Genomic DNA, 27,169 nt, shown 5'->3' with positions numbered 1-27,169 from the left:
ACGTCTGGGGAAGGATTGTTATTCACCCCACCTTTCTAGAGGAGAAAACTGAGGCCCAGAGAGGTGAGGGCCCCCCCCAAGGTCATACAGCGTGAGAGGTCAGGACAGGACTTGAACCCAGGCCTGGCAGTCCACTGCAGTGAGAGCTGATAGTTTGTCAGCTTGCTCTGTGTCGGGCCCTGTGCTGAACACTGAGCCGGTGTGTGCGGTTTAGTCCACAGCACGGCCCTATCAGGCAGGAGCGACTGGCTCAATTTGAACAGGCAATACTGCTGAGGGTTGAGGGTGACGGGGCTCTGGGACCTGGGTTTGAATCCTGCTTCCAGCTGGTAAAGTGTGTGTGATCTTGGACAAGTCACTTAAAGTTTTTGCCTCAGTTTCCTCACCTATGAACAACGCGTTGAATTGTGTGCCCCCAAATTCACATGTTGGGGTCCTAGCCGCAGTACCTTAGAACACGCCCTTCTTTGGAGATGGGGTCTTTACAGAGGTGATCAAGTTAAAATGAGGTCATTACGGTGGGCCCTAATCCCATATGACTGGTGTCCTTATAAGGAGGGGAAGTTTGGACACAGAGACACGAATAGAGGGAAGACCATGTGGAGAGACACAGGGAGAAGACGGCCACCTACCAGCCAGGGAGAGAGGCCGGGCACAGACTCTACCTCACCGCCCTCAGAAGGAACCAGCCCTGCCCACACCTCGATTTTGGACTTTCAGCCTCCAGAGCTGTGAGGAAACAAGTTCTGTTGTTCAAGCCCCTCAGTTTGTGGTACTGTGTCACAGCACCCTAGCAAACATACACCAAGGCTGACAACAGTGCCAGTCTCATATTGTGAGCACTACGGGAGTGAATGTGTGTGAAGGGCTTTGAACAGGGCCTGGCACACAGCAACACTCAGTAACTGACGAGGAGGCTGAGGCCCAGAGAGCTGACGCAGCTGGTCTGGGATCACACGGCTCAGTGTTTGAACCCAAGCCCCACACTCTTGACGACTCCACGGCCCTGTCTGCACTCCAGTCTACGTTCTCTCCTGAGCGCACTTTGCAGGGTTCCTGCCACCCTGTGACTTCTTTGCCCATACTTGGTGCATAACCACATTCATTGATCATCCTTTCAGAGGTCAAAGGAAAAAAATGAAACAGCAGAGAAGGGGGCCAGGCTGGCGGAGGAAGGATCTTGCTCAAGGAAGTAATTACGTATTAAGTGAAAAAGTCCACCGGCATGTTCACTGATTCAGCACCGTCGCGGCCCTGGCTGCCTTCCAGCGGCAAGGGCCACATCAGAATGTCTGCCATAAGTCACCTCTTTGCCACCATCCAGGCATGCTGGCCGGCAGGTGGGGGCCAGCAGGTGGGCTGGAGGCTGCTCCAGGCAGCAGTTGTTCCTGTGGAGAGGAAGGCCTGGCGCTTCAGGATGCAGTGGCCTGGCACCTAGTTGAGTGCTGAACGACAAGCCCTAGGAGCCGAGCCTCAGTTTCCTCGTCTGTGAAGTGGCTGTCACTATTGTGGGGGAGCCCCAGGACCTGCGGATGTTCAAGATACTGGGCAACTCCCCAGCTGTGCCCTGCTGGAGGCTGGAGAGGGTCAGAGCGAGGCTGCAGAGAGCAGTCCTCCCTGGTCACCTGGGGTCGGGGTGGGTGGGGTGCAGTGGAGTGGGAGACAGAAGGAACACAGGCTGCCTTTGGGGGGTAGGGGTGGGGTTGCGGCGAGCAGATTGCAGCAGCTTTGGGGACAACCTCTCAAGCTAGGCCTGACTGGCCATGGGGTATGGGTGGGGGAGGGGAAGGTGAGCTGGTGGGTGTTGGGGAGACTCCTCTGGGCCCTGAATTTGAGGGGAAATGTTACCAGAAAGAAAAGTGCCCATGATTATCACAACAGCTCAGCTCCCCCCACTCCTTCCCCTCATCTCTGCCCTAGGGAGAGGGACCATAATGCAGATCGCATCTTAATGCACCCCAGGATGAACAGCCAGAAGATGGTGGGCCACGATGCCTGGGGCAGACGTCCAGGAGGAGGGGCGCTCAGCACCCAAAGCAGGCCTGGCACAGTTAGGGTCGTCAGATTTAGCAAATAAAAATATAGGACGCCAGTGAAATTTGAATTTCTGATAAACAATGAATTACTCTTAGTCTGAGTACGTCCCATGCGGTGTTTGGTACATACTTGTACTAAATTCTTGTTATTGTTGCTTATCTAAAATTCAGGTTTAATTGGGCGCCTTGTATTTTATCTGGCAAACCTAGGCACAGGGAGGGGCAGAGACGGTGGGGGGTTTTGGGCGGGGGTGCTTTCAAGTCAGACAGCTTGGGTTTCAGTCCTGCCTTGGCCACTTACCACCCCACCACCTCGTCAGGTTACTGGAAACAGCCTGGGTTTCCTCCGATGTCTTAACAGTACCTATTTCATAAGAAGGGTGTGAGGCGTCCGTGAGATAACCCTTCTCAAGTCCTCAGGACAGGGCCTGGTGCACAGGAAGGACTCAATATATGCTCCCGGTTTTATTATTTACTCAATTGGGATGAGCAGAGGAGCTATCATCAATTGCTAGCCATGTGTCTCAGGGAGCAGGTCTCAAACGTTGGGGTCTCAGGACCTCTTAACATCTAAAAAATTATTGCAGACCCCAAGAGCTGTTGCGTGTGTGTGTTATATCCACCAATATTTACAATAATAGAAATTAAAGCCGAGAAAAGAATGTAAATATTTATGTATTAATTTTTTTAAAATGATAATGAACCCCCGATGTTTACATAAACGACACTTTTTTAATGAAAAATAGCTCTGTGTTTAAAATTCCATAAAATAAAATAAGATTTAGTGAAAAGAGTGGCATTGCTTTACATTTTTGCAAATCTCTTTAAAGCGTGGCTTAACAGACGTCAGCTGGATTCTCCCACCCGCCGCTGGTTCAGTCTGCTACAATAGCCTCTGGAAAACTCCACTGTACACCCGTGGGAGCGCGAGTGTCAAGAAGGCAAATATGTCAGTGTTAGCGTGAAAATAGTTTTGACTTTTTCCTCTCCTGATCCCCCGAGAGGGCTCCTCGGACCACGCTTTGAGATCCCCGTCTGAGGCGTATTTCAGGCAGAGGCCCTGCGGCCCCTGGCGCCCACCTGGCCGGCGATGGCGGTGGGGGCGGAATGCAGGCTGCAGTTCCGAGGTAGCGCAGGGTGCCGCCGAGTCGGTGGTGGGAGCCCACAGCCACTGGCTGCTCTGACTGCGCCGGGGAGCCCGCCTGGGGTCATCCGGGCTCTCTGCAGCGAGGGCGCCAAGGCTCAGGGGTGGAAGGGCCTTGCCCAACCTGCCACAGTAAGAGGGGCCGAGCTGTGACGGAGCCCAGCCTTGGGGCGGAGAGCAGGGCTTTGGGGGCGCACCCTGCCCTGTGCAAGGCAGGACCCGAGCCTCAGCAGGTGCTCTCGCGGCTCTCAGAGGTGGTCACCCTTCATCCTCCGGTATCTCCTGTCTGGGTGTGGCCTCCTGAGGGAGACGGCGCTGGGTGTCCCTCCATGCATGCCGCTGACTCCCAGCCTGCCCCCGCCCCCAATGCGCGCGCGCACAGACACACACACACACACACACACACACACACACACACACACACACACACACACACACACACTGGGGCCTGCTGCCAGATAGGTGCTGGGGAGCACAGGTGGATGGCGAAGGTCAAGCCCTGGCCTCCCAGGTGACACAGGCTGCTAGTCTGAGGCCAGCATCGGGGAGGGTGTGCATCTTGTGAGTGTGACCCTGGACCCCTTGCGGTGGCCTGTGTATGTCTCTCAGGGGCTCTCACGGGGTCATCTGAGGCTCTGGGACGGGGTAGGGGTGTGTCCGCACTTCCCCTTTGTGAGTGTCCGGCTGCTCCCTCGGCGTGTGAGGCCCTTTGGGTGTGCGCAGGACCCTCTGGGTCTCTCGCTCAGTGTCCACGTGCGACTGTGGGTCTGTGTGTACGCGTAACGAGCACGTGGTGTGACACTTTCTCGGGGTCAGAGGCGGCTTGCCATCTTGGGGGCTCAGCTGGGGGGTGGCTGCAGAGTTCTCTCGTTGTCTCCGACACATTCTTCTGGGGCCAGGAGTGTTGTTGTGGCAACCAGTGGCCACCTTGTCAATGGAGCAGATGTGCCTGTGGCCACGTCAAGGGGGCTTGATCTGTCTCCTTGCCCCCACCCAGACCCTGAGCAGGCAGGCAGTTCTCAAGACAGGCCAGCTCTTGTCCCCCGGCTCCTTGGCTCCAGACGCCCGACCGAGCCCGCCGCCCCCCAGCCTGGGCCCAGACAGGGGGCTGGCGAGTCTGGGAACAGGCTCCAATCTTCATTCATTCTTATTCAAGAAGTATTTATTAACCCCAACTGTGTGTTGGGCACTGGAGACCCAGTGGCAACCAAGACAGACGAAGTCCTGCGCTCACGAAACTTAATGAACATATTAATACCCAACCCCACACTCCCATGGCCTGCACAGTGTGCCAGGCATTGTGCTTTAAATCTATATGTGTTAGCTCATTAGTCACGGTGATATTACTGCCTCCATTTTACAAGTGGGGAAATGCAGGCACAGAGAGGTTAAGTTCCTTGCCCTAAACCACACAGCAGTAAATAGCAGAGGTAGGTTTGAACACAGGGCATCTGGCTCCAGAGTCCATGATCTTAACCACTATACTATACAGCCTCTGAGAAATGAGAAATTTCATTTCCAATAGTGGTAAATGCCACAAAAAAATAAAAATAGTGGATGAAGGGTGCTGGAAGCCAGGGTGATTGGGGGCATATCTTTGAAGTGTTGGTGTTTGAGTTGAATCTTATTAACCAGAAAAAGCCAGCCATGCAAAGGTCAAAGGGAACAGCACGTGCAAAGGCCCAGAGGCAGAACAGAACATGGCACGTTGGAAGAGCAAAGGAAGCCCACTGTGGCTGGAGCCTATTGAGGGAAGGGCTCTGTGCTGTAACAGATGAACTCTCGAATCTCAGTGGTTTCCCACCACAGACATATACTTCTTTCCTGTGGGTGTTCCTGATCAGCAGGGGGCTCTCTTCCAGGGGGCCATTCGGAGACCTAGGGCCCTTCCTTCTGCAGCTCCATTGCCCAACCCCCTCGGGTGGCTGTCCCGCCGGGGGAAGGGAAAGAGCATCGGAGGTGTTGACAGGCCCAAAGTGGAGCACATCAGCCCTGCCCCAAGTCCAGAGCCCAGCCATACAGCCACTCCCAACTGCGGGGAGATGGGACATGTGGCCTAGCAGCATGACCCAGAAGAAGGGGACCTGAGTGTGGCAAGAATTCAGCCAGACGCAGGCACGTGAACGGCCGGTGGGTGTGCAGACAGAGTGGTCATATCTGGATATATTTTGAGGTAGACTCAATGGGATTTGCTGATGGATGGGGGTTAGAGGAAGACAAGACCCAATGTTGACTTCGGGACCAGGCAGCTGACGGAGAGGTGGAGAAACTGAGGCTCTGGGGTGGGGGGATGGCGGGGAAGGTGCAACAAACAGAGCGGCTGTGTCCCTGCTGCTGGCAGTGCTAAGGCTCTCTCCTGCTCAGGACAGCAGGTGTGAGTCTTCACACTGGTCCCGTGGTCGAGTCCCCTCCCTGTCCCATGCCCATTGCTCTGTGACTGTGCAGTCCTCCCATTAAGAGATAGAGTCTCCTTCCCAATGCCTGGAATCTGGGCTGGCCCCCGGCTTGCTTTGGCCAGTAGAAGGTAGCGGAAGAACGCAGTGCCAGTGCTGGGCCTGGGCCCAAGGAGCCGGGCAGCTTCTGCTCCAGTGTTTGGAATCTTTCCCCTCTGATGTGAACACACTGGGGTGGCCTGCAGGAGGATGAGATCATGTGGAAGAGGACCCACTTGTCCTGGCTGAAGCCATTCTAGATCAGCCTATAGCCAGCTGACCCCAAAATACATGAGGGGTTCTGCCAAGATCAGCAGGGCCACCTACCTGAACCACAGCTGACCATCGGTGCATGAGGGAACCCAGCTGAGATCAGAAGAACCACCCAACCCATCCGTGGACTCAGCAGCGGTAATAAAACTGTTTGAAGTCATGGGTTTGGGAGCGGTTTATTACTCAGCAACAGCTAACTGATACACTTCCCCAAGCAGGCCACGAGCTCTGGTCAGGGAGCCCGGGACGTGCCTGGCAGTAAGTTGTGGGGGTGAGTCCCTTCGTGTCCCTGCCTTAAGCTGGAAGGCGGCTCTGAAGCACTGTGAGGGAGTGCGTGGTTCCGATTCCAGCAGCTCAGGATGGGAATAAGGGCAGGGCTGCCCTTGCATGTGGGTGGCTCCAGATCCCATTGCTCCTGCAGCAGCACAGAAAGGCTCCTCAGAGGACCAGGAGTTTGTCAGGTGGAGGGAAGGAAGGCGGGTGCTCCAGGCAGGGGAAACAGCAAGGGTACAAGATGTACAGGGGGTGTGGGGATGACAGAGAGAGCATGAACATTGCTAGAACCTGGCCTGGCATAGAGCAATTACTTCACAAATGACATCATTGCTACTGCTGTGCGGAAGGGGCCAGCATGGCACGTGCCAGGTCGTAAGGGGCTGAAGAACTTGGTCTTTATCTGCAGGACAATAGGGAGCCACAGCTGGTGGTAGATAGGGAGTGGATTGGTCTGGCCAGAGCTTGACGGAACAGGAGTGAAGTCAAGGAGACCTGGGAGAGGCTGTGGCATCCTTCCAGGTGAGAGATGATGGTGGCCAGGGTCAGTGGGGAGGGTGGGTGGACTGTGGGATGCCCCAGGGGAAATGCCAGAGCTTGGTGACCTACTGGCTGCACCCAGTCAGGTGGAGGGAGGAGCTGACAACAGCCTGTGTGTGACCTGGGCACCCTGTGTGGTGCACAGCCTGATCCTTCCTCTCTGTCTTCCTTAAGCCTCCGTCTGAGGCGGCGGAAGGCCCAGGAGGCGAGTGCTGTGGGCTGGCGTGGACTAGCCTGGACTACAGCGCTTGTACCCTCACCCCCCAGTCGTGGGGTCTTCAAGGGATCACTGCTCTTCCCTGAGCCTGTCCTTGTCTGTGAGTGGGAACGAGAGGTCTCCCGGGAACTCAGGAAACATGTCATGGACTTGCCTGGAAGACTGCAGGCGATGGCTGCCCCTCAGGTGGAGGAAAACCTCCCCCCAGGACCCTCCTGACCCAGGTCTTGCTGAGGGAGTCCCCTGATTGGAGGGCTGTGGCATGGGGAGAATGGGGGGATTTGGGGTTCCCTTGGCCAGCTGCCAGGGCACCCCTGCAGAGTGGTTCAGGGCTCTGGCCCATCCCTGCAGGGCCTTTGGGAAAGCCCAGATCCTGCCCTGTGGAGCTCTGAGCCAGTTTTAAACGTAAGTTCAGAGGGTGTGTGAGTGTGTGTGCACACACACGTGTGCAAACATATGTACATCTGAAGAACAAATAGGAACTTTATCCTTCCCAACCCAGCTCCACATTATTTTCCTGCCTCAGGGGTGAACTATGTTGGTGAAAGGCCTTCCCCAGGAGGCACAAGTCCTGGCCTTGGTCTTCCCTCTGCTGGACTTGCTGCTGTGTGGCCTTGAGTAAAGCCCTGCCCCTCTCTGGGCCTCAGTTTCTCTGTGTTTAAAACAAGATGTTTGGTCCAAGTCAGAGTCTGCATGCTGGTGGCACAAAGGCCAAGTTCAGCTTGCAGTCATGTTTTGCTCTACCCTCATGTGTTTGTCCACATACCCAAAAGTGGGAGATTTTACTTTAAAAACCCGGATGTTCAGCCCTTCTTGAAAAATCCAAGGGTCTGGTCCTGAGGAGGCCCACGTTAATTACCACGTGGCTACGACAGGCTGTCTCGAGCGGCTCACTTCCTGCGGTTGTGTGACAGCCCGGGCCCCAGGCATCCGAGCTTTCAACACTATAGTTCCGGGCTTTCTGATTTTTTTGACTCAGCCTCTTAAGATTTTGGCCTTTTTAACGTCAGTTTTGTTGAAAAGCCACTTTAGGAATAAACCAAAGAGGGGAACATACTTTTGCCCAACACAGAGCCAAATATTTATTACCATAAGCCGTGTTTGAAGAATCTTATCATTATGGAGAGAATAGTAACAGTAATTAATGATAATAATAATAATAACAATATTTAGCATTCATCCATTGCTCTGCAACTCAAAGTGCCATACAGTCGTTACTGGGAGGACCCTCACAACAGCCCTGTGAGGTAGGTATTATTATCTCACTTTTATAGATGGAGAAACTGAGGCTCAGAGCACAGCTGAGCTGGGCACCTCAGAGAGAGGGCTGGCGCCATGGTTGGGCACTAATTGTGCTAAGGGGCCAGGTGACACTGGCAGCCGACCTGGCCGTTCTTCTCACAGGCCCAGCTGCCCTCATGCCAGCCCACTCCTCATCTGGATAGTAAGTGAGGACACTGGGGTGGCTTCTGATGCCACAGTTACGTGATTAACATTAAATGGTCATCTGGGGAGGCTGGTCAGAATCTCCCCCATTCTCAGGTGCCATGAGGCCAGGAGCAGAGGGACTGCAGGCTTGGGAAGACTCTGCTTATGGTAGACACTGTAGGCTTTCCAAGGCAGAGATAAACTGTGACATGGGGGCTTCAAGAAACTGCTGTATGTTTTCTCCTCCCTTACCCATCCACCCACTCACTCATCCATCCATTCACCCATCCACCTACCCACCCAACCATGTATCCATCCACTTATCCATTCACCAATTCACCCACCATTCATCCATCTATCCATTCACCCGCCCACCCATGCATCCATCCATCCATTCACCTACTTATCCATCTATCCACCCACCTATTTATCCATCCATCCATCCACCCACCTATTTATCCATCCATCCATCCATCCACTCATTCCTTCACATGCTTACTCATCCCAACACCCAAGTAAAGAATCAAAAAATGGTCCAAGGGAAGAAATCAACCAACCATCCAGCCATTTTATTTGTCCATACTGTGATCCAGGCCCAGTGCCGACATTGGGAAGTCCAACACGGCCTACACAGTGAAGGGCTCCCAGTGTGTCGGGCCATGGGCCTGTGGTCTCAGAGGTTTCTGAGTTTCACCAGTGTCTGTGGGCGCAGAGTACAGAGGTGCCATCTCTTGGTGGCTCAACACAATCGCCAAAGGTCCCTGTAGTCTGTCTCACACCACAAGCCCTCACCCGCAGGCAGAGACACTTGGGGACCAGCAGGTGCACAGGCACACACCCACATGCACACATCACTCCGAATCTCTGAGACACGTAGAGAGACACACAGATAGCCAGGTACACACAGGAGCACATAAGACGTACACACACCAGCACCCCAGAGGTGCTTGAAGGCCCAAAGTGACATGACTATGCCAAGAATGCCTAAAGTCACACACACACACACACACACACATACACACACACACACACACACACACACACACACACACACAGAAATGCAAACGGACACATATTAGAACACCCATAGCATCCCAGGGGAGAGCTCTCCAGGCTGTGAGGCACTGGACGTAGGGGGACCCTCATCCACACCTCTGCTGGTCTTCCCCGGGGCCGTGACAACCTGGAAGGCCCGCTGGGCCCTGCTGCTCATGGGACACCTCACACTAGCTTTTCTGTCCCATAACTGAGGGCTGTGCCTCACCTCCCCATGACATACGGCAATGGCAGGGGCACCCTGATGAGAAGCGGGCTCCCTGAGTGGCGAAGACCGGGTCCCTGTGATGGCCACGCAATGCCGAGGGCATGGGCCTGCCCAACACAGAGCTTATCAGGAAGTCACCACTCAGTGACCCTGCTCGGAAGGCCTGGGCTTACCGGGCTGGGGCTGGGGATCTGATTCCTTTTCCCAGGAAAGACGGATGACACTGCAGCCCGTGCATCCAGGGGCCACTTTTGTCCACTTGGCCAACAGAACTTGAGAACGCAGCTATGTGAGGGTCCCCGTGGGGCTTGACCCCACACCCAGGCCTCGCCCCTCCTTACCCAAAGGTGAGTACCGGAATCAAGAAGAAGCACAGGCCATGGAATGATACAGGCAGACTCGATATAAATAAAATACTCATATAAAAATAGTCTCTTACAAAATATTCTCTCTTATCCAGTGGCTCACTTTCCAAAAGATGAAAACTGTTGGGAGTTTTATTATTATCTTTCTTCTCTCTCTCTATTCCAAACTGGCTTTTTCTAATGGTGAAGTTTGAGCTGAGGAGGACTAAAGGCAGGAAACGTATTCTGGAAAACGTCTCCAAATCTGGACCAGCTTAAATCTCTGGATAAATAGCAGCAAACAGCAAAAAAATATAAATGTGTGTGTACATATATATCTATATACGTATAAAGGACGTCTGCTCTTGTACTTAAAATCTAGTGCGAAATCAACTAGTAGAGCTATCTGCATCAAGAATAATCAGCTACAATTCTACTTGGCTCCTTGTCCTAGCGACAACGTTATCCTGCAAGGGAGGCAAGCGGTCCACTTTGATTGCAGAAAACGGATCCTGACGAGGTGGAAGGATTCTTTTTAATTAAATAAATTAATATTATTTTTTTATCAGAATAAATTGTTAAATATTGCTATGATGAGGCCCTTGGGTCCAGGGTTCCCGCTGCGAAAGGCTCTGCTCCAGCCAAGGAGGGCCCCAGGCGGGGTCTGGGGTAGGGAGGAGCAGCGCTGGGCATGGAATAGAACAGTCGAGGGCTCCAGAGAGATCTCTCCCACAGGTGCCTGCAGGAAACCCAGGAGAGGTGCCCCCTCAGCAGAAAAGACAAGCTCAGCGTTCCCGCGGTTCCCGTGAAGGTCTAGGACGTGACCTGCCAGGGGGGTTGCAGCTTGGGAACTGCCGGTCCCCCCCGCAGGCTCACCTGCAGCTGGAGACGGCGGGCCGCGCGGTCTCGGGCTCACTTGCACGTGTACACCTCCGTGCGTTCGCTGCACGTGTTGCACTTGACGTAGCAGCACCAGTGGAACTTGCAGTTGCACTGCCACACACGCGCATACTGGTGGGTGTTGTAGCCGCGGCCGCAGCACATGAGGTCGCAGCCGCTGGCCTGGGGCGCCGTCTTGTTGCAGGCGCGGCCCTGCGTGCCCACGCTGCCCGTCACCGGGTCCTCCTCGCAGTAGTTGGGCGACTTCTCGATGTACACCAGGTCTGTGTCCATGGGCTTGCGGTAGGACAGCGGCTTCTTGATCTTCAGGAAGGTGGGCCGCTTGTTGCGGCTGGCGCGCACGGGCTCCACGTGGACGGCCTCGTTGTACTTGTCCTTGAGCACGTAGCCCAGCTCCCGAAACTGTGGCAGCGTGGTCCAGCACGTCTTGGTGGTGCACGAGCCCGACACGCCGTGGCACTTGCACTCCAGCTTCATGTTCTCCTCCAGGATCTGCGGGGGCGGGCGGGGAAGAGCACAGCGCCGTCACTGCACCCCACCGCCCAGTGCAGCCCCCCTCCCGGCCCACCCTCTGCCCCCCAGCCGAGTTTGGCTTTCGTTTTCTATTTGGCGCAGGGAACTCAGAGCTGCAGTCACACCCCTCTCACTTCCAGCCTTTGCGCTGAGCCTTCCACCCGGCCCTCGCTTGCCCTTCTTGCCTCCCAACTCCTATGTGGTCCTTGGATGGCACCTGGATCGGCTCGCGCCGGTCCAGACCACACACAGGTTCTCTTTGGCCTGCACAGGTTTAAATCACTTTTGAACCAACATTTAAAAACCAGGAGAGTTCACTCTAAAAGACAGACTTCCAGGGGTTTTTTGGCAAACAGAAAGGTCATCTGACAACATTGGGTGATATTCAAATTATTTAATAACTGGTGCATCTGGGCGCTGACCGCCTGGCACAGAGGCTGGCCACAACTGCCAGCACGGCAGTCCTGAGGTGTCCTGGCTCACTGCAGTCTCTTCCAGCAGTGTCACACGGCAACAATACCCAGAGCTGCACCAGCAGCTGCCTCCTTCACGGGCTAGCATCCCTCAATTTGCCATAGTCCTCACCACTCCCTTTTGCTTCCCTGACCTCAAGCTATGGTTTCTCAGAGGTCATCTGCTCTGACCACTTTATGACACCTGGTAGGCCCCTGGACATCTGAGTCTGGGAACCCTGGCTCTGATTTAACCTTCTCTGGCAGCTTTCTCTGACTCTCCAGGCTAGAGGATGTACCCCTTCTGAGCTCCCAATACCCCTTGGGCTTTCATCATCATAGCATGAGAGGCAGCATTATATAGGGAATAAAAAGCACAGATTCTGGGTTTAAATCCCAGACCTACCGTGAACCTGCTGTGTGCTCTTGGGCAACTTACTTTAGCCCTCTGTGCTGCAGTTTCCCCAAATGTACAACAAGGATAGAAATACTACTTAATTATAAGCATACAACAAAATGCTAGACAGCACTGAAAGAGAATGAACTACTAATACACATAAGAAGAACAGATCTCTGGGATGCAGAGACATAAAAGAGAACATACTGTGTGGTTCCGTTTACATGAAGTTCAAAGACGGGCAAAACTAAGGACTGTTTCTCATTTAACCTTTATTGACATATATGGGCAGTGGGCCAGAGACGGGCCACGAGCTGTACTTTGCTGACCCCTCTTTGGAATATCTCAGCAGTAAAAGAAGGCAGCACTTACCAAACGTCCCATAGTACAGGATATTTAGGTTGTTTTCTGTTTTGTTTTGTTTTTTTAAAATCTATTTTTTCCCTTCCTTCCTTCTTCTTTTTTTTTTTTTTTGTGAGGAAGATCAGCCCTGAGCTAACATTCATGCAAATCCTCCTCTTTTTTGCTGAGGAAGACTGGCCCTGGGCTAACATCCGTGCCCATCTTCCTCCACTTTATATGGGATGCGCCACAGCATGGCCTGACAAGCAGTGCCTCAGTGTGCGCCCGGGGTCCGGGCCCAGACCGCCAGCAGAGGAGCACACGCACTTAACCGCTAGGCCACAGGGCCAGCACCCTTCTTTTTGTTTTTTTAACTATAAGTAATGTGGAAGGAAATATCTTTGGAACTAAAGCTTCTCTTCCTTCATCATCTTCAGCCTGATTCATCCTAACAGACATTTATTAAGCTCCTACTATGTACCAGGCACTGGGATGGGGATGTACTAGTGAGCGTAGTTTCTGGGTCGTGGTGTGTGAGCATCTTCATGGTCCTTCATCTGGATCATCAAATTGCCTTTGCCTGTTATGTGGTGACAGAATTAGTGAGTGAACAAGTAAATGACTGGATATTTATTCATCACCTGCACATGTGTTGGGCCCATGGTTTATATGTGGCATCTTGTTTAACTCCATGAGGTTAGCGCAACTCCATTCCACAGGGGAAGAAACTGAGGCTCAGCTAACTCTTAGAGCTGGTCTATGAGGCATTGGGAGGGGAGGGTCTTCTGGCCAAGGGATGCGAATTAAGTGCTTGGTGGCTGCTTACTTGCTGTGACCTTGGGGTTGTCACACTCCCTCTCTGAGCCTCAGCTGCCTTAACAGAAACATATAGTGAAGGCAATTCCATCTTTTCTGACGAAAGTCAGGATCCTGCAACTGAATCAGACATTCAAAAAACAGTCATTCGTTCTGCCTCTGGGCCTGGGCATGTGGAGGTGCTGGAGACACAGAGGTGACAAGATAAGGTCCCTGTCTCCAAGGATGGGTCTGTGTTCAGGGTCCTCCCAGCCCTCAGAGCTCTGCTTCCAGGAGGAGGTGACTAGTGCTTGGGTCAACAGACTGAACAGGAAGGGAGGGACACGGAGTTTCAACCACAGCGTCTGCAACCAAACCAGCCAGCAATGCTGCAAGCATTCAGAACATTCCGGGATGGAGATTCGGGTTGGTTGAACGCCCTGGTTCCAGGACACCTAGTGCGACAGAGCACCTACTGTGTGCCGGCGCCCTCATACGACCTCCACATACGTGCAGCTGGTACTGGATGGGCAGCCCCCCAAATGACAGAGATGTCCCTTTTGGTCATCAGTGAGGACATAGTTCCCAAATGTCCAGCCCGCCTTTCCATCTTGGACTGAGAAGCGTAGGGAAGGAGCGAGGCTCAGAGGTGCAATGCGTGTCGGGGGCAGGGTTAGGCAGGCACCTCTGAGGCTCGAGGGCCTGGCTGACTGCGATTTCAGTGCAGCCAGAGACTTCAACACAGAGACGCCCGGGGGACATTTGGAGTGGACTCTGACACTGCTGAGCGTTGGCGAGGAGGCGGAGCACCTGGAACTCTTCTACTGCTGGCGGGAGTGCAGACCCAGCACAGCGTCTAATAAGCCCAAGATGCGCAGCCTGTGACTCGGGGACTTCACTCCCAAGGCACGTGCCCGAGAGAACCACAGGCTGCGAGCACAGGAAACAGGTTCAATGATGTTCACGGCAGTAGCGTTCCTGACAGCTCCAAACAGGGCGCCATCCAGATGTCGTCCACGGTGGACTGGGTAGACCAAGGCATGTGCGCTCAGTGGGACACTGCAGGGCACTGACCATGAACAGCTACAGCAAACCACACCAACAGGGGTCAACCTCGGAATACAGTGGGGAGGGAAGGAAGCAATCATGAAAGGTGTCCACAGAATGATTTCATCTGTATCAAGTTCAAAGGTGGGCAAAACCGGATCGTATGGTTTAGGGGCCCGTGCAGAGGGGAAAGCGTAATAAAAAGTAAGAAAGAGGATCACAAATATCAGGACAGTGGTTGTCCCTGTGGTGGGGGGTGAGGGTCACCAGGGGGACTTCCGGGGTGCTGGCAATGTTCTGTTCCTCGGGGGGCTTTAAACTATTCTTTTAAATCAACAGAGATGTTCGTGAGCTGTTTTGCACATTAGCTATATCTCACAATTTATAAAAATGCAATGGTACAAAAGCCAATAAGCACAAGAAAAGATGCTCAACAACACTAGGCATCAGGCAAGTGCAAATCAAAGCCACAATGAGGTACCACTTCACACCCTCCAGGATGGCTAACAGAAATACAGACATGACAAGTGCTGACGAGGATGGGGAGAAATGGGAACCTTCACACACTGCCGCTGGGAACGTGAAATGACGCAGCCCTGTGGAAAAGAGCCTGGCAGTTCCTCAAAACATTAAACACAGAGTTACCATATGACCCAGTGCTATGGTCTGAATGTCAGCGTACCCCCAAATTCATATGTTGAAATCCTAACCCCTAAAGGTGATAGTAGGTGGGGCCTTTGGGAGTTGCTTAAGTCGTGAGGATAGAGCCCTCATGGATGGGATTAGTGCCCTATAAAAGAGGCTCCAGAGAGATCTCTAGCCCCTTCCACCCTGTGAGGACACAGCAAGAAGGCGCCAGCTTTGATCTAGGAAGAGGGACCTCACCAGAGGGTGACCATGCTGGTGCCTTGATCTCGGACTTCCAGCCTCCAGGATTGTGAGAGAGAAACGTCTGTTATTTATAAGCCACCCAGTCTGTAGTATTTTGTTACAGCAGCCCAAACAGACTGAGACACCCAGCAATTCCACTCCTAGGTATATACCCAGGAGAAATGAAAACAAACGTCCATACAAAAACCTGTAAACCAATATTCATAGCAGCATTCTTCATAATAGCCAAAAAGTGGAAACAACCCAAATGTCCATCAACAGATGAACGGCTAAATAAAACGAGGCCTATCCATACAGTGGAATATTATTCAGCAATAAAAAGGAATGAAGTGCCTACACCTGCTACAACATGGATGGACCTTGAAAACACTGTGCTGAGTGAAGGAAGCCAGTCAGAAAAGACCACGTATTGTACGATTGCATTTATATGCCGTGTTCAGAACAGGCAAGTCCAGAGACAGAAGGTGGATTAGTGGGCTGGAGCAGTTCGGGGGAAACGAGGAGTGACTGCTGAAGGGCACAGTTTCTTTTCGACATAATGAAAATATTCTAAAATTGACGTGGTGATGGTTGCCCACATCTGTGAATATATTAGAAAGTGTTGAATTGTACACTTTAAGTAGTGCATTGTATGGTATGCAAATTATACCTCAATAAAGCTGGTCTTTAAAAACAGTCCCTGGAAGGTTTCAGCGAGAAAGCAGTGGGCTGCTTTTGCAAGGCTGTGCCACCAGATGTTTTCACTGTAGTGGACCCTGAGTCATGAGCCCCACGCTGACCTCCAGGCTCCTGCGTGGCGTGGGGGCAGCTGCCACTCCGGCTGCATGCAGCCCCCTGCCCACTCCTCCCTCTCCCTCTGTGCCACTGAGATGGCCTGAGGCCCTGGAGCTGTTTGTGTGGGCCCCCGATCAGATGACGTCCAGCCCGTTAACACTGCAAACTCTGCATTTTGAAAGCCTCAGTGATCGCATGTGTCTGCACTAAGCTGGGCATAATCACAGCTGCCCTGGCCAGGACTGGCCACCCAGACGGGCATCCGGATGGGCACTGAGCCCTCTCCCCGAGGCAGGGGACAACAGAGAGGAAATGTGTGTGGGACAAAGCCACATTCTTTGTACCCCCTGCCCCCACCCTGATGCCAGGCTGGCTACCAGCTCCTGAGCTGCCCAGGGCGACTTCCCGGGCTCCCCTTACACTTGAAGACTCTGGATTGCCCTTCAGTGTCAGGTGGTCGGAGGGTTTGCAGGCTCTAAGATGACATGACTCCGGGCACCTTCCGGGGGCCTGGCACACAGCAGGTGCTCAGGTAAATTCACCAACAGGTGCATTCCAGCTCTTCTACAGCCGGTGCGCCCCAGGCCCGAGCAACCCTCCTGAATGTTCAGGGTCCTGGAGGCCCTGCCTGGCCGGGCATCGACCCTGCATTGCCGGATGGAGGGGAAGTCAGCAGGACCCAAGGGAGGAACCGTGAGGGGGAGCAGCAATCGGGGGGCGGGGAGCAGCCGGTACGGACAAATGTCAGTATTTTACGTCCCTGGCTACACTGCTGGGTCCTGGCTTAAAGACCAGCCACATAAGACTGCTCAGGGTCTGGCATTTTACCATCCTGCGATGCAGGGAGGCCTCAATGCAGACGGGAAATAAACAAGAAAATGAATCTGTGAGGCCTAGAATCTGGTGTCTCATGGTGTCTCTGGGGGACATAGAAATCTTCCGCCTCTCTTCCCCCAGGGGACTCAGACAACACGAGGAGGGAGCTGTGTTCCCTTCTTGCCTCCACCTCCCCTGTCGCCGCTGGTTGGTCAGTGCAGGGCTGGGGAATGGCCTTTGCAGGAATTGAGGTGACAGCTGAGCACTTAGTCTGTGCTGGCCCCGCACTGGGAGAGGATTGGGGACTGGGCACATTCTACAACAGGTGACTGGTTCAAATACTAAAATAAGTGAGAAGAATAGAAGGGAACAGGATTAGGGGCTGGAGAGTGAGGGAGGAGGTAGGGAGAGTCTCTGTGACACTGACGGTAGGGGATGACCTCTCCGATGAGGTGACATTTGAATAGATAGTGGAACCCAAGAGGAGGCCAGCACATGGTGGCACAGACTCAATCTCTCATTTCATTTCCACTTGAGGGACCGCAGGGCCAAGATCTCGTGGCTGGAGCGTGGTGACCACATGGTGCCGAGATGGCACAGGTGGGGGGTCCTATCCATAGGTCTCCACGGGCCTTGCTAAGGAGGCAGGACTTTTTTCTTATGCAGTTTTTTAAAAATGACCTTTATATTTTAGAAAACTTTTATGTTTACAGAGAAATTGTGAAGATAGTACAGAGAGTCCCCATATATCCTGCATCCAGTTTCCCCTATTACTAACATCTTACATTAGGAAGGTAAATGTTACATTTAATGAACTATCATCGATATATTATTATTAACTGAAGGCCATACTTTATACAGATTTCTTTAGTTTTTACCTAATGTCCTTTTTCTGTTCCAGGATTCCATCCAGGATGCCTCATGACATGTGGCAGGTGACATGTCCTGCCTCCTTGGGCTGGGAAATGGGGTTTTATTGTGAGCGGACAGGCAGGCCAGTGGAGGCCAGGGGCAGGATTGATGATTTAAAAAGCCCTCCCTCTGGGGCCGGCCCGGTGGTGTAAGCGGTTAAGTGCGCGCGCTCCGCTGGGCGGCCCAGGGTTTGCCAGTTTGGATCCCAGGCGCGCACCCCACGCGCCGCTTGTTAAGCCATGCTGTGGCGGCGTCCCATATAAAGTAGAGGAAGATGGGCATGGATGTTAGCCCAGGGCCAATCTTCCTCAGCAAAAACATCTGATTGGCATCAGATGTTAGCTCAGTGCTGATCTTTCTCACAAGAAAAAAAAAAAAAAAAAGCCCTCCCTCGCTTGTAGCAGATGTACAGAGGGCTCTAGTGCGGGGAGCCGTCGGGGTGGGGGTGGGGGGAGATGGAAAAACTTTGTACCTTCTGCTCAATTTTGCTGTGAACCAAAAACTTCTCTGAAAAATAAAGTCTGTTAAAAAAAGATCTCAGAATTGAAGCTGTATTTAGGACGTCCCTGGAGTTGAGATCTGGCTGTCTCTGCTGTGATTGGCTGGGTGCCCTTGCTGGCCCTCGGTTTCCCCATTTTGAACTCAAGGGTTTGAACTAGATGATTTCCAAGGCTGCTTCTGACTCTCTCTGCAATCTTGGCCTTGTACCCGTCCTGTTTTTTAACCCATACAAAGTGCTTTCAGAGCCCTGATGGCATCTGATTTTCCCGACACCCCCTGAGAGATGGGCAGTTCGCCCCATTTCACAGGTGAGGGAAGTGGAGCTCAGAGAAAGGCAGGGACTTCACCAAGGTCACCGAGTGCACTGGATCTCCTCCAGGTCTCTCCAGACCACAGCCCACACCGCCGCCTCTTGCCCCCTGCCCCACGAGACTAAATGGACTGTGAACACTCCTACTGGTGACTGTTGGGCCCAATGTGTGCCAGTCACTAGATAGCTTGAACAGTGTCCCTTCCAGGTAGGTCTGGCCAGTGGAAGGCGCTGGAGGGAGATCGGGGGCCAGGAGGAAAGTCCTGATAGTTATTCCTTGTGCTCCTCCCCGCTGGGCCCACAGCATGGCTGTTTCCCTGGATGATCCCCTGGGATTCTAGGAGCCCGATCTCCGCAACCCCCAGCCCTAAGGAGGAACAGCTCCCACTGTTGCCAGCTCAGGGGGCTGCACCATCCCCCTGAGAACTATCCTCTGTTTTATTAGCAATGTCTCTTTTTTTAACAGCTTTATTGCAATATAACTCACACACCATACAATTCACCCACTTAAAGTGTACAATTCAATGGTTTTTAGTATATTCAGAGTTGTGTAACCATCACCACCATCTAACTTTAGGACATTTTCATCTCCCTAAAAAGAAGCTCCACACCCATTAGTAGTCAGTCCCCATTCTTCCCTTCCTCTCAGTCCCAGACAACCACTAATATACTTTCTGTCTTTACGGATTTGCCTGTTCCAGACATTTCATATAAATGGAATCATACAATATGTGGCCTTTTGTGTGTGTGTGGTTTCCTTCACTCAGCGTAATGTTTTCAAGGTTCATTCATGTACCAGTACTTCATTCCTTTTCATGGCTGAGTAATATTTCATTGCATGGCTATGCAACACTCTAGCCATCCATTCATCAGTTGTTGTACGGCAGTCTCTTTTCAAACTCCCCTTAATTTTCCAGTCTGAGGGTGCCTGTTGTAGTGGCCACTGCCCCAGCAGCTACACACTGCTCCTGCATGGCAGAGCCCAGAATGAGTCCCATCCTCTTGACTCTCAGTCCCATGCTCTTTCCTCCTCATCCACCTCTTGGCTCTGCACCTTATCTGGAAGGCCAATCTTTACTGCCATTACAGATGTTCAACCCAACAATTCTACTACTGAATGTGCACCCTCCGGGGAGGCTCATGCATGTGCAAAATGACAAAGAGCTTCACAGAGGCATTATCTGAACTATCAAAAGGCTGAAAGAATCTAAAGATCCACCAATGGGGACTGGCTATATAAATTATATAAATTACGGTACATCTACAAACTGGAATGTCCTGCGGCTGTTAGAGAGAATGAGGCAGCTCTGTACTTACTAATGAGGGCTGATCTGCAAGATACATGGCCAAGAGAACAAAGCAAGGTGCAGAAAAGTGTGGAGAGCATGGGCTCATTTGTGTGAGAAAGAAAGGACCTGTGCATGTGTCTTTGTGAGAGCACAGAATAATATCTCTGGAAGAATATAGGAGAAGTTAGTAACAGTGGCTGCCTCCAGGGAGGGCACCTGGAGTGGACAGATGAGCGGGTGGACAGGAGCCTTATTTTTCACGGAATCTCCTTTTGAATATTCTACCATGTCAAAAAAAAAAGTTACCTCCTCCACAAAGCCTTCCCTGATTGCCAAGACAGTCAGGATTTCCATGACTGTCCTGGGCGGTTAAGTACTTGTCACCTTGGCCCCATGCTCACTGTCTACCCGTCAGCATCTCCATCAGGCCAACAGCTCTTCGTGGTAGACACAGAGATATACCACCCAGATCCCCCTTCAAGGGGAGTCTTGCTTTGTAGCTACAGGGAGAGGGGTGCACATAAATTGGCTCTCAAAAAAAGAAAAGCGCCCTGTTTTGTAGTGTGGGATAAATGCTCCCTCCACGGCTGATTTTAAGCTACCAACAGTCTAACGATCAGCTCACAAATCTCGGAATATTTAACACTGGGCTTGGGAGCCCATAGGAGCCAGTTCCAGCACACACCATGGGATCGAGAATGGGATCAGCACACGCCTCCAGCTGTCAGATCCTTCGAGGTCTGTTCCGGCTGCAGAAAACTGCAGCCTTCCCCGGTGGCCTGCAGCTGGGGACAGAGAGGAGCAGGGGCTCAAGGTCCAGCCACTCTGATGGGCGGTACCTGCTCCAGAGTTCCCACCGCGTGTTGCTTGGCCAGCAGTCCAGCTCCACGTCTACCCCGTCTCCTCCCTTCCCCCTTTGCTGATTCCTAATAAACACCTTGGACCTAGAACTGCATCTCAGCCTCTGCTTCTGGAGAACCCCACCTGCGACACAACTGGGAGGCCAGGGCCAGGACATGCACCTCCTCAGCCTCTGGCAGAGACTTGCCTGGCATGAACAAGGTGCTGACCAGTTTCAAGGCTAAAGAAGGACCTAGTGTGTGTCTCTTCCTAGGTGCATTCATTCACTTGCTCACTCACTTTGCATTGAGCACCTACTGTGTGCTATTCGGAATCGCCCCTGCTGCGGAGGCCCTGGGAGGACCAGGACACAAGTAGATGCTGTCCCTGCCTTCTTGGAGACTCAGACCCCAGCCACAAGCAGCCATGGAATTAATAACCCCCCGAATCCAATTATCAATTGGCGAGTGCTGTGAAGGAGCAGAAGAGAGGGCACAGAAATCTTGACCCAGAAGGAGCCGCTCTTCTGTGCAGCTCCAGGAAGCCTCTCCCAGGAAGGGAAGGGCTGAGCTGGGAGCCAGATAACAGGAAGGACTTAGTGGGATGAGGCAGGCGTGGCTGGGGCCCAGTGAGAGGGAGACAGACCTGGGAGGCAGCAGGGCTGACCACTCAGGGTGGAGTGTGTGAGAGCAGTCAAGGGGGTCTGCAACCGGGATTCCTGCACCAGGCGGGGCAGGGCTGCTTCCCTGACCTGGCCCCAAACCTGTCTGGAGCAGCAGGAAGGATTTTCCGCATCGCTGGAGGGAGAAAAATCAATTTCTTTCTGACAGGTCCCCCAGGAAGTGCTAACAATGTACCAGGTGCTGCCCAGAGCCCAGAATTACCAGGGTGGGGTTCTCAGGCCTGGGAGGGCCTCAGGAGAAACTTGACTCCAGAAAGTTCCTTGATTCATAACAACAAGTAGATACTATGGAAGTTGGCCTCCTGGGCTGTCCCAGACTCTTGGGCTGCCCAGAGGATCCAGGGGTGAACTCCCTGGAAGAGGGAGCGGTTCCCAGGGGAGAAAGACAGACACTGACCACTGGTTCCTACAGGGTCCCTGCCACATGGCACTCCTGTGACCGGAAGCCTCTGTCACCCTCCACAGCATCCTGAGAGGCTTCTCATTTTTAAAAACCAAAAGCTGTTTCCCAGCATTGGATTCCACTGCTCCCTTTCACCTCCCCTCCAACATTGCAGCCACCAGGAAGAACCCGATGCCCCTGGCACAGTCCAGGAGGACTTCCTGCCTCATGGTGATCCGTCACTCCTGCCACGCCCTCCTCCAGGAATGTGCGTCCATTCATCCCCGCATGGCCCAGCCCAGCCCAACCCTTCAAAGCCCTTCGCAAACGCCACCTCGTCCTCAGAGCGTCCTGCCCCTACCCTACCCAACCCCGGCAGGACTCCTCCAGCACGGATCTCTCCTGCTCTGATGCCCCTCTCTTTATGCCTTGTTTTACAGCAAGCCTGGCATGGCCTTCAGAGCCCTGCAAACACTGGCTCCTCAGTGAGGCCTTTCCCAGCCACTGACACTAAAGTTGTCCCACTGGTCATCGCTCCCAGCTCCCACTGGTCATCGCTCCCAGCTCCCACTGGTCATCTATCTCAGCTCCCACTAATCATCACTCCCAGCTCCCACTGGTCATCAATCCCAGTTCCCACTGGTCATTGCTAAGGGACCACTGCGGGGTCATTGCAGGTGACTAGGGCCAATCAGGGCCAATCAGAGTGAGTCCTGAGGATTTGGTGTGAACAAAAGACAAGAATTGTTGGTTATTTCCAGCCAGATGTGAACAGGAGGGAATGCAGGGCCAGAGCTACAGACAGGCATCTCAGAACCACGTGCGTCTGAAAATGGAGCTAACTAGGAAAGCAGAACTGAGAAATAGAGAGAGGGTGAGGGGTGTGTGAGAGGGTGAGGGGAATATCGTTTGCCCCCTGGATCAAGCTGGGTCTGAATTCATTACCCCAGGACCACTGTTCCATGAACTCATGAATTCCCTTGGTTTTTAAGCCAGCTTAAGTTAGGTCTCTGTTCCTTACAGCTTAAAATATCCCAACTGGTACAGAACTCCTTTCATCTGTGCAGTGGAGATGCCTTTTGTAAAGCCAGTAGCCTTAGTTTGTGGGTTTTAAGTCACAGACAGGATGGAGCAGACCTGGGAAGCTGGAGACTGGTTCAGTTGAGAGGGTCTTGGGGAGGCCAGGACCTCAGGGGCCGGAGACTGAGGTTAGCTGGCTGTGTGCTGCTTCCTTCCCTCTGATCCCCTTCACTGTTGGCCAGCCTGGCTCCTCTGCAGGGAGGGGTCAGTTCTGGACCATCTGTGCCCCAGTCGATGAGAAGTGACAATCAGAATCAGTCTCCACAGGGCAGCGCATTATGACGAAAAGCAGCCAGAAGCCAGGGAGAGAGCGCCAGCGACAGGCCAGGTGGCCTAGGAACTCTGGTGCAAATCCTACCTCTGGCCGCCACACGCCGCTGATGGCAGAAACGGCCAAAGGGAGCAGGGCGCACGCCCCGTTGCGCTCTCTAGTCTCAGCCTGCCTGCCTCTGAGCACGGAGGCTGAGAACATAAGACACTGCTTGATAAAAAGAGAGACCTGAGAGAGGGATTGCTCGTTTACTGTCCTGGAAAAGAGAGACCTGAGAGAGGGATTGCTCGTTTACCGTCCTGGAAAAGAGAGACCTGAGAGAGGGATTGCTCGTTTACCGTCCTGGAAAAGAGAGACCTGAGAGAGGGATTGCTCGTTTACCGTCCTGGAAAAGAGAGACCTGAGAGAGGGACTGCTCGTTTACTGTCCTGGAAAAGAGAGACCTGAGAGAGGGATTGCTCGTTTACTGTCTCTGGAGGCTGTGGTGTGAAAGCGTGATTCCTGAGCTTACACAGTCATCTTATGACCAAAAGGCAAGAGAACCAGAGGCCTGGTGACAACGGCAGACTGGAAGGATGGAAAGAGCCTGGGCCCTTGAAGAGACTGCTGGACCTTTGAAAGAAATTACATCCAGACTTTTATTTTGCAAGAAAAAGCAAACGCCTAGCATTGAAGCCACTTCTAGTAAGGTATTCTATTACTTGCAACCAAATGCGTCCTGAGTGATTCATTCCATGTTGTAAAGTAGGAGCAAGTGTGTCCTCAGAGGGAACAATGGGGATTAAATGAGGGAAGGGCTATCAGCGCCTGGTGCCACCGTGCGTCCCATAACAGGCCCCCAACCTGCGTGAGTTTTCTTGGTTTTGTTCAACGAATGCCAGCACGGTGCTGAAAGGGCAGGAGGGCAGGGCTGTGGGGTGGAAGGAACAATCGGTCGGAGGTCCTGGTTCTGCCTCTACACTGCTATGGGGCTGCAGGCAAGTCCCTTTCCTTCTCTGGGCCTCAGTTTCCCCCATCTGTACAATGAAGGGGCTGGGGGGGAGCCCCAGGAGAAGACAGGACACGGAGGGACAAGGAGGGCAGGGGTGAGGAGAAGAGCTGGTTGGTGGAGTCTGCCACATTCTCCCACGTGTCCCTGGGGTAGGAGTCCATGTCTGGGCGGTGCAGTAGCCACCGAGACACAAGGAAGTGACCAGATTCCCCAGGGGTCATTGTGAGTGCCGAGTGGACCCCTCCGAGGAAGCTCCGGTCCTTCATCCTGCCTACCTCCCACCTTCTCCCACACCCAGGCCGACTCATCTCAGAAACCCCTCCCACTGTAGACACCGCCCCCTTTATTTCCTGAAGCCTGTCCGTGCTGCTGCCACCTGACCTGGAGCCCACGGCATCTTTAAGAAGCCCCCAAGATCACCACCTTTCTTCTCCCCTCATACTTTCTGCTCCCAGTCCGTGCAGCGTCCTCTCCATCTGTGTTACCATCAATGCTTACTCCCATTCTCAGATCCCAGTTACCATCTCCCCAACAGGAGACCTGGCTCCCCAACCTTCTCCAGAAACCCTGGAGTCAGCCGGATCACCTGGGAAAGGTGGGCATCAGTGAAGGAGAGGCACAGAAAGCAGGTGGCAGATCTCCAAGGCACGGACGCCTCCTCTTCCTAGGGCTGGGGTTTGGTTCCACAGAAGGCCCTGCCTGGGTCAGACTTGAGGGGACCTGAGGCAGGAAGATGGTCCCCAAGTCCTGCTGGTTTCCTCTCCCAGGTCTCCATGCCCCAGCTGCCCATGTTTCTCATCTCCAGGTACCACATGACCCAAACCAGCTGCACCAGCCGAGCTGAACATTTGTCTCTCATCTGTGCGTGATAAAGGTGTCCCTTACTGTGCATGTACCACGGGTCACTCCCCGAGCTGGCCACGCCCTGGCCATCACCCTATGGAGTCCCGCCCACAGCCCGACAAGGTGAGGGCCCTGCCAAAGTCCAGGCTGGCGCCCCTGCCCACCTCCCGTGAGATCCTGGGTGTGCTGGGCAGTCTCTGCGCCCCCTTCTCTACCCCAGAGGCTCGCCTGTGTACACTACCACCATGGGCCCCCTGCCCTCCAGCTCCGGTCAGGGCCAGCCAGTGGGAGGTCCCACAGGAGACTGGAGGGCAGGAGGAGAGAGAGGCTGGGGCATTTATTCCCTAATGCCCCATCTGTGGGGCGACGTGGTGGCTGCTACTACCTGTAACCACGGCTCCTGCCAAGTGGCTCCTCTCCTCCAGCTACACCTCCTCAGGTAACACCGCTCCCTCCACTGTGCCGCTCCCTCCACTGTGCCTTTGGGCCTCCAGGTAGTAAGAGTGCCCCACTGTTGTGGTCCCAGGTCTGCAACATCCCTCAGAGGATTCCCTTAATGCCACCCGCATTCCTGTAAGGAAGCCTTTCACTACACTTCCTTCTGTTGCCCTGACTATGCCATCCACCAGACCCCGGCTGAGACACTGGGTAAGTCACACCACCTCCTTGAGTCTCGGTCTTGTCTCCTCGTTCAATAGAACACGCCCGGTGGTGGCAGTGTCAGGACTGAATGACCAAAGGCAGAGCACTGAGGTGAAGGAGGCTCTTGGGAAACACAGCTGCTGTCGTGGTTGTTAAACTGTTTACACTACGGTGTGAAATTTCTGTGTTGGTCTTGGGCAAGAGTAGGGATAGTTTCTCAGAATAGAGCTCCACGCTGGCTCCAGGCCCAAGCTGCTCTGTGTCATAGCTTCCTATCTGCACACTCGTGCCCCCCACCAGCACTGCGAGCCCCGTGAGGGCAGGGACAGGCCCAACCCCACCACAAGCCTCTGACCGCATCAGCTGCTGTTTTGAGTGCGCAACAGAAAGCAACTCACTGACCCTGCAAAGCAATCCTATGAGGCAGATCTATTATCATCATCCCCATTTCACAGATGAGGAAGCGAGGCACCAAGGGTCACAGTCGGCAAGTGCTGGAACTGGTATTCGACCCCAGGCGGTCGGGCTCTACAGCCTCGGGATGCAGCTGCACAGAGGAAGGCGGGTGGGTAGGATGGCCTTGCTCCCGCACGCCATGGTCCACAGGGCTGGTTTGTGTAGTGGACACTGGTGCCCACCAGATCCTCCTCCAAGACCTAGCACTCACTGCCCGGCTAAAAGCCGAGCTCCTCCTGAACTGCTCTCCCAGGATGGAAGCCGCCTCACCCAAGGTCATGGTCTCCCCTCAGGGCAGCCCGTGGCCAACCATGGTTGACGTGGGGTACAAAGGCCCGGTCTCCCTGCCTCACCTGGGGACAACTCTAAAGGGCCACTCCAGCTCCAGAACTTCTCGCGGGACCAGCTGAAGTCTCTGTTGCTGCTGCAGCACAGCCCACCTTCCTCCACAGCCGGTGCTGCCGCCCTCCATCCCTACAGTGTATCTCCGCAGAGCTCTTCCCGGAACGCCCTGCAGGCAAATCTCCACCTCAGGGGCTCTTTCCAAGGACCCTGATCTAAGACCCCGTGCAATTCAGTAGGCAGGCAGCCGGGGACCCCGCCCCAGGAGACTACAAGCGTGAGCCCCACCTTAGCAGGAGGGCTTCCCTGCGAACCCAGAGCCAACACCGCCTCCCCCGCTCCTGCTCCTCCTCCTCGCTGTCCGCACTCCTCCTGCCTTCTCCTCCTCCTCCCTCTCCTCCTCCTCCTGCTCCTCCTCCTCCCTCTCCTCCTCCTCCACTTCCTCCTCCTTTTCCTGCTCCTGCTCCTCCTCCCCCTCTATGGCCCCTCCTACCACGTGTCCATCCATCATGAGCATAAGGCTACATTTCTTTCAGCTGCAGCTGTGTTCCTCTGGGCAACTCAGATGAAAGAGGTGGAAAGATAGCTTTTTTTTTTTGGAAACATTTCGAGTATTTTCTTCTTGGTCACATTCTTCAAGTCATATTGGATGCACTGACTTCAGGCAAATATTCCTGTCTGCCTCGGGTGGGGATGGCAGGGGAAAGCTGCGTTCCACGGAACAGGGCCACTGGAATGCAACCAGGTCAG

The 27,169-nt window shown here is 53.6% G+C and overlaps 1 protein-coding gene across 3 annotated transcripts in view; it reads right to left on the bottom strand.

Annotated features, from left to right (window-relative positions):
• Nucleotides 1–8,877: 8,877 nt before the first annotated feature.
• Nucleotides 8,878–27,169, bottom strand: part of WNT7A (Wnt family member 7A) — a 65,705-nt gene continuing 47,413 nt past the window's right edge. The window contains exons 4-5 of one of the 3 annotated variants that reach the window (XM_058566193.1): nt 9,362–11,343; nt 8,878–9,327 (exon numbers count right to left, since the gene is read on the bottom strand). In XM_058566193.1, coding sequence (XP_058422176.1) covers nt 10,864–11,343 — 480 coding nt within the window. In that variant the 3' untranslated portion in view covers nt 8,878–9,327; nt 9,362–10,863. The remainder of the gene's footprint in view (nt 9,328–9,361; nt 11,344–27,169) is intronic. The other 2 variants (XM_058566175.1, XM_058566184.1) reach the window with 2 other exon arrangements.

The sequence above is a fragment of the Diceros bicornis genome, chromosome 2, assembly GCF_020826845.1.
Source record: "Diceros bicornis minor isolate mBicDic1 chromosome 2, mDicBic1.mat.cur, whole genome shotgun sequence".
Taxonomy (NCBI): Eukaryota; Metazoa; Chordata; class Mammalia; order Perissodactyla; family Rhinocerotidae; genus Diceros; species Diceros bicornis.
The sequence above is the reverse complement of the archived record's forward strand: the minus strand, read 5'-3'. Positions and strand labels throughout refer to the sequence as shown.